The sequence below is a fragment of the Vicugna pacos genome, chromosome 35 (assembly GCF_048564905.1).
Source record: "Vicugna pacos chromosome 35, VicPac4, whole genome shotgun sequence".
Lineage (NCBI taxonomy): Eukaryota > Metazoa > Chordata > Mammalia > Artiodactyla > Camelidae > Vicugna > Vicugna pacos.
Genome location: NC_133021.1, coordinates 15,731,801 through 15,739,385, shown reverse-complemented (window position 1 = coordinate 15,739,385; position 7,585 = coordinate 15,731,801). Strand labels below are relative to the sequence as shown.

Sequence of the window (7,585 nt, the reverse complement as noted above, 5' to 3'; positions counted from 1 at the left end):
TGATGATCTCTCAACTTAAATTGGTATGCCTTTTTATTCTGTCGTATTAACATAGGATCAAACATCTTTTCTCTGAGACAGTATCAAGTTCATACTTTAATTTTATGAAATATTTATTTTAAACCATTCTTAAAGTGATAGCTGTGTATTACTTTATCTCATAGGTAGTCTCCTTTTCATGTCTTTGTTGCTTCAAGTAAAACAATGTTCAGTGGGGGAAGATGTCTAGGGATTATGATTATTCTGAAGACGCTTTCCTGGTTAATAATGTAATTGATAAAATGTTTTCTTTCACAGGTGGTCAACCTGTTGATGGGAATTTTGCTGACTGTGGAGGTAACGCGTCCAAACTCAATGCCAGCTGTCAACATTCAGTATGAAGTCATTGGCAATTACTATTCATCTGAGAGAATGACTGGTATGTCTTTAGTTGAAACCATCTCCTGCTAATTATGCACACACTTGTGACTTAGGGGAGGAGTGATTAAATTATGTTTGTTATTATATTTGCTGAGGCATAAAATGTTTTCCTAGGTTTTTCGAAGATACTTTGAGAATTATAATTGAGCATTTATAGCCAGAAAAGTAATGGACTGCTAGAAGATTTTTGAGAAATATGTATTGTACATTGGTCATTGATTTCTGTGGGGTACTGTGGAGAGAGGAAGGAGAGAAGGAATTACAAAGACCGAGCGTTTGGGGGTCAGCTGACTAGTGTAGCCGAGGATGGGAGATTTGCTTGTGAAGCAAAATCTTACAGTCAAGTATAAAATATGAATTATTTGAATATTTGGTGATATCTTTTGCTCAGGGTACCAATTCTAAATATATTTCTGTTATTTAGATGAAGACTGGACATTTGGAGTTAAAAATAGGGTACTCCTAGAACATTATGGGGATTACCTTTTAAACCTATTTAATTCCCTGAGAGCAGTATTTTCATTATTTATCTTTCTTTAAAATACAAGTTTAATTTTATATTAAAAATTATGTTAGGAATTTAATATTTGAACAGAAAATTATCCTTCAGACTTTTCAGGGTAAACAATTTCTTATTTAGAAAAATTTCACTTCAGATAAATGTTCCCAGTTCACATGTGTTATATTTGTAATATTACAGGATCTTCATTATAATATTTTTAGGTTATCTTTTATCATAAAGTTCTGCAGTTCATTGCATTTTGATCTCTGATCTATTAATGAAGTTTTTTTTTTCTAATTTGATTCATTGTCAAATGATTCATTGTCCACAGGGCTAACCTATTTCTAGGAGCCAGGTAGAGTTTTGTGGCCGTCAGTTACATATATTGTAGTGTGATAACACTAATAGTTGTTCATATTGTGTTTTTAAAGTTGTGTTTTTTTAAATGAGTCTCCTGGTTGTCTTTTCAAATATAGTCTGATCCTTTGGTTTTGTTGTCAAATTGAAAGCAGAAATACCAAGAACATATAGAAACTATTCCTTCTAGTATTTGATTTTTTTTTCTGAGTAATCTTTTTTTTTTAACCAAAATAGAACAATAAATAAAATTGTGCTGAAGCTGCTAATGTCAGCATTTTCCCTTGTCGTGTGTGTTTCTCCTCAAGCTGAGGCACAGAAAAAGACTTACAGTCATTGAGATTCTTGGAGGTCTGTGCACTGGTTCTTTCAGAGCTGCAGGGAAGAGGTCACAGGTTTATTGCCTGTTGCATGAGTGTTATCGCTGCTGCAGAGAAAACCAGATGTATTCATTATCATGTTTTTGTTGATTATAATTCTGTCAAAGCCATGTTATTGAGAGAATATAAAAATACATAGTTCCTGGCCGTACGGTAGTTGGTATTTCTTTGGAAACCGAGTTTCCCACAGACCCAGTGTTACAGAGGTAAGTTAATTTCTGGTCATTGGCCTGATAACTGATTTTTTAAAATGAGGTTCACGATTAGTTATTTTGAATCAGCCAAACAGGAAATGACACTTTGTGTATATGAACTACTTCTGCAGCATATGCAGGCTGTTTTTCAAATATGAATGTGTCCTTATTTATATTCACGTTGGAGATGGATGAAGACTTAGGGGTGTCCCGGAGAAGATGCTGAATGTGGTGGTGGGTAGGTGGAAACCTGAGACTCGTATCCGGGCATCTAGCCCCTCATATTCTGTTTGCTTTATTGGTTCACAAGTACTGGAGTGTCTCTGGCTCCAGGCATTATATGTATTTCCCACTCATCACCCATCTCGCCTCTGTTTTGCTATTTGTTGCTCCAATGAAAGACCTTGAACTTCACTTTAACTATTATTTCCATACTTTAAGAAATGGAAATAAATACGTAGTCTTCTGGTAGCAGATTCTAGAAAGCTGATTGTTTGAATTATAAATTTTGCTTTCACGTTTGATAGTACCTGTCCTGTTTAATTTCATATTTGTTTATATTTGATTTCTTCCCTTTGAGTGCCATTTTGCATGCTGCAGCAGGGAAGTCCTTTAAATCCTTACCATTTAGCTATCCTCTATCCTCTAGGAAAATCTAAAGAGGGCTGTTCTTAGTTTACTGCCAATCAGTGATGCTGTTTGAATTGCCAAGTGACAAGATGATACATGACATTTAGTGAATAGTGTGAACATTAAGCATTGAGTCTACTCATTCGTCATTGTTAGTGCCTGAAAGGTTCTTAATATCCATCCAGAGTCACAGTCCATTTTAGATTTGTACTAAGAAACTCATCAAGTGTGGTTTAGTACTGATTAAGTTACATGGGTGCTTTTTGAGAAAATTAGTGAACTTGGATTAATGTAGAGAAAGGGAACAGCCTGAGGAAGAGTTGAGCAAAGAAGAACATAGACTGTGTGTAGCAGAGAAGCTAGGGTGAAAGGATGTGGAGCCGGGAGTCTGGATGTCGGCATTGGGTGGGGGTAGGGGGAGGGATTAATGGAGAGCCTGGAATTTCAGATTATTTATTTTATCTAAAGCGAGAGGAGACATCTGTACCATTCTGTGTTTAATATATCTGTCTTTTAAGCAAATATCAGCCTTTCCCTCTGGTTGAGCCCTTCTTATGTCACAAAACCCAACTTGTGTCATTTCTTTCATATTTTTTCCTAGATTTTACAGGCAAAACTAGTTGTTTCTGCTTCTGTTGTAGCCCTTGCCACATTGGATTATAATTGTCTATTTGCACATCTTCAGACTCTCAGACTCTGGGCAGAGATCTTCTCCCTAGCAGAGTATCTGGCTCATGTGCCATCCTAAATTAGCATCAGTGAGTTGTGGCAATTTAACAAGAGAAACAAAGGTGTGAGTTTCTCAAACTGTATTCGTTGATGCTGAGGCAGATTTTTTTTTTTTTACTCTCTTGGCCTTAGATTTTTTTTCCATAGCCAATCTTGAAAATACTCAGTTTTTTAAGCTAGATTTAAAACATTATTTTGTCATAAAGAGTTTACTTTTTTGGTTACATGAGTAGCTTATTTACATTTTGGTTTTTGTTTTCTTAGATAATGCCTATGTTCTTTTTGCTGTCTCTGTTCTTACATTTATAATCAGTTCAGTGCTGGTACATGGAGCAATTTCTGTAAGTATTCTGTTTTCAACTTTCAGTATTCGACCTTTTACTGAGTGATACTTAGTAATTTCATACATGTGGTTTCTGCTTTTTCTCTTCAGTATCAAGTGGGTTGGCTGATTCCGTTCTTCTGCTATCGGCTTCTTGACTTTGTTCTCAGTTGCCTGGTTGCTATCAGTTCTCTCACTTATTTGCCAAGAATCAAGGAATATCTGGATCAATTAGTAAGTGTGTATGCTAATTAAACTCTTTCTTTTAAGTAAAATATTTACATAGAAATTTGGAGTCATCTTAGGTACTATTCTTATTAATCTGTCCTCTCTATTTTTTAAAGTGTTTTAAAATAATTATTATTACTACTCTTACCGACCATGTTGAAACCAGTAAGATGAAAATAGAATATCTTCTTACCATACCGTTTGGATAATCCAGTATAAAAAGTCCCTAAAGAGAGATATCATAGAACTTCAGAAGTAGTTCAGCTTTTGTTTTGAGCATATGAAAAGTATTATAATTCAGCTGCATTTGGCACTCATTGGAGTTTTAGCTTTCTGTCTTTGCAAGCATCTGTAGCAAATGTTTGAGTGCTTACCATATCCCTTCACTCTATTCTAGGCAAATTGTTGGTGAGTGGTTTAGATATGAACATAAGTTCCTTCTCTTCAAGGAGCAAACCATGTATTTGGGGAGCTAAGACATGAAGATCTTACCTGTGATAATGAACCAGGACTGTCCCATGACAGTAAATGAGGTGCATGGATTAATTTGGTATTCTTAGGATGTGTTCTAGGTTATCACAAAGTGCAAAATGGAGGTGCCATGGCTGAATATAAGTGTGTGTATATGTTTAATTAATAAACTGTTTTTTAGAGCAGTTTTAGGTTCATAGCAAAATTGAACAGAATGTACAGAGAGTTCCCATATACTCCTTCCCCCACCCTACTAGCCACATCCTAAACCACAGTGGTACGTTTGCTGTAATTGACGAACCTGCATTGACACATCATTATCACCCAAAATCCGTAGTTTACATTCGGGGTCATTTTTGGTATTGTCCAGTCTTTAGGTTTGGACAGGTGTCTGATGACATTTACTCCTCATGGTAGTATACAGAATTGTTTCCCTGCTTTAAAAATCCTTTCTGTTTCACCTACTCATTCCCCCCTTTTTTATAGCCTGATTTTCCCTATAAAGATGACCTCCTGGCATTGGACTCCAGCTGTCTCCTGTTCATTGTTTTTGTGTTCTTTGCCTTGTTCATCATTTTTAAGGTGAGTTGCTTACTGAATATTTGGGGAGCCTTTTGGACTGTGACCACTGTCCATCTCAACCTTCTTGTTGGTTATCTCCTTCCAGTTCACAGTGAGTGAGTGTTTATTCTGACATAGTACAAGAGATAGCTTTTAGGCAGTGTCCTCCATCTTCCTTCCAGGCAGTGGTTGGAAATGCCAGGATTCTTCCTAAGTGTAACACTATTATGTTTTTGGATGTGGCTCATGATTTGGACTGAAAATCTGTTGAAATTCCCAAGGTCCAGAAACAAAACTTCTTCTGTAGCACAATGATTGCCACACCTGAAATGAAATGCCAACTCTGGTTTCTCTGTAAAACGGTGATAATAAAACTTGAGACATTTAAGTGAGAGCAAGTAGAGAAAGCCCCTGTGTTAGGTCCAGATGGATGTCACTTCCCTTCTCCATAGAGAAAACATAGGGGAGAGCATTAAAAGTCACCTTAATTTTAGAGCAGGTAATCTGTCGAGTTTCGAGCATATGTAAATTTTGTTTGTATTCTTTTAGGCTTATCTAATCAACTGTGTTTGGAACTGTTACACATACATCAACAACAGAAACATGCCAGAGATAGCTGTGTACCCTGCCTTTGAAGCACCTCCACAGGTGAATGACCTTTTAATATATTTAAACTTCACTGACCATTATTGATTATTCCCAGAAGAAGAATCTGGATCTTGACTTTGTCTTTGATGCCATAACTGTGGTTTCAGGCATGGGTAGCTTAAGTCCACCAGTTTCAGCATCTCTTAGTTGGAATCCTGGGTATGTGGGCTAGAGACACTGTGCACTCCTCATCTCGTCCTGTTCAGCCATTAGATTTGGTTTCTAAGTGGTCTCCAAGAGTTGCATTTTTGTGGGGAGATCAGACAGGGAACAGCAGTGTGAGCAATGCCAGGCTCTTGGCTTCTGGAACTTCTAAAGTTAGGGTACCATTGGCTGTAGTATATGTTGCTTTCAGAAACATTCACATGATGCAGAGGGGAGGCTGCATTTCCTTTGGGGAGACGAGTGCGGTGGGTACCTCTCGGGGCCCTCTAGTTGCTGCTATGCTGTCTTCCCAGGTTTCCAGCATGTAGATTATATGTGACCCATGTAGGGCCAGCCTGTCACATGGGAGTCACTTAGGTTAAAGTTCCACCCTCCTACGTAGATGTGCCTTTTACCCTAGAGCAAATGATACAAGTACCTGATGCTTGGACTACAGATTGTGATGAAATTCAAGATCCAGCCACTTATTGGAGGCTTCATTTAGCATGGTACAGAGGGGCCCTTATCCAAGATCCTCAGTTCCTAACATGTACTTGACATTGCTGCTTTATCAGTCACACTGGAGCAAGGGGAGGGTGGTGGCAGGTACCACCTGTCAAGGTGTCCTGGTGGCGTCAGGGTCAGTTCAGAAGCAAAAATTTGTCTGCCCTCACCCCGTCCTTCCATCCATGCATCTCTAGCAGTCTTGAATCAGATGTGTCACCTGCATGTAAATAAAGTTACAGGTTTTTAGCTTTACTCTCAGGAACTGCAGTTGACCCTTAGACAACACAGGTCTGAACTGTGAGTGTCCGCTAATATGCAGATGCTTATAGTACTATGCGATCTACAGATGGTTGGATCCACAGATGTGGTACTTCAAATATGCAGGGCTGACTGTAAGTTATACGTGGATTTTTAACTCCGTGGATGGTCGGCACCCCCTAACTCCCACATTGCTCAAGGGTCAGCTGTACTTAGCTAACAGTTTCTTCAGCTCTTCTCCATGAGTTTGTATACCCCTGTTTGAGATATGAAATCTGAAAGCTAAATTATTTCAGATAGGATCTGAAAGGAGAACTAAGTTCAATATAATTTTTTTCTCTCTTCAGTATGTTTTGCCAGCCTATGAAATGGCAGTGAAGATGCCTGAGAAAGAACCACCGCCACCCTACATACCTGCCTGAAGAAATTCTGCCTTTGTCAATAAACCCTGTACCAGCTTTTTGTCTTGTTTATTTTCAGAATGCTGCAATACAGGTCTCTTCAGACTTGTTTGATATAAGGTACATTTTCCTTTGTTTAAGTATTTATTTTTAAACACTAACAAGCTTTTTGGGCATCTGCTAGAATTCAGAGTTCGTTGTTGTTGTTAAGTATATTACATTTAAATAGTTGTTGAAAACAACGTAGGTTAAGCAAGAGCAAAGTGCCATTGTTTGCCTTTGACTGGGGGGTGGGGAGGGGTACTCTCCACACATTTTCTTTTTTAACTCCGCACTTTCTTTGTATAATAGTTTGCATTTTGGTTATTTGCTGCCCTGGATACTTCCAGGAAGAATGAATTAAATATTCAGCATGAGTGAGCTGAGTATAAGATCTGGAGTTTTCAACTATGAAAATAGGAAAAAATATATAACATTTTAACTTGACTGTGGAAGATGATGGTTGCATGTTTCTAATTTGTATGTTTCCACCTTTGTGATAAGATGCTTTAATAAATCTCTTAAATATTTGTTGGCTTTTTTAATCTATTACCATTTTTTGGTATATGAAACACAACATTTTCTATTACAGTAAACTCAGACTGCCAGGCTTTTAATTTGAAAATATTTCTTTAATCCAGTAATTGAAATATTATTGAAAGTTATGGCAAAATGGTACTTGAACTCCTGGACAGAAATTACACTAACATTGATGGTTTGATAGAAAAATTGTATGATTAGTATAGTGAGCTATGTTTTTATGTTGAGATAATTTAGTCAGGGAATGAACTCTT

The 7,585-nt window shown here is 37.4% G+C and overlaps 1 protein-coding gene across 1 annotated transcript; it reads left to right on the top strand.

Annotated features, from left to right (window-relative positions):
• Positions 1 to 302: 302 nt before the first annotated feature.
• LOC140691453 (lysosomal-associated transmembrane protein 4A-like) lies at positions 303 to 7,321 on the top strand. Its single transcript, XM_072955080.1, has 6 exons — positions 303 to 418; positions 3,477 to 3,553; positions 3,646 to 3,768; positions 4,720 to 4,815; positions 5,344 to 5,442; positions 6,699 to 7,321. The coding sequence occupies exons 1-6, from the start codon at positions 313 to 315 to the stop codon at positions 6,771 to 6,773; spliced, it is 576 nt and encodes a 191-aa protein (XP_072811181.1). The 5' UTR covers positions 303 to 312; the 3' UTR covers positions 6,774 to 7,321.
• The last annotated feature ends 264 nt before the right edge of the window (positions 7,322 to 7,585 follow it).

Excerpts from the sequence above, each read along its gene's own strand:
- LOC140691453 (XM_072955080.1), top strand. The coding sequence starts at position 313 with ATGGGAATTTTGCTGACTGTGGAGGTAACGCGTCCAAACTCAATGCCA. Across the intron at positions 3,554-3,645 it reads TGGTACATGGAGCAATTTCT|TATCAAGTGGGTTGGCTGAT; the intron begins GTAAGTATTCTG and ends TTTTCTCTTCAG. Across the intron at positions 4,816-5,343 it reads CCTTGTTCATCATTTTTAAG|GCTTATCTAATCAACTGTGT; the intron begins GTGAGTTGCTTA and ends GTATTCTTTTAG.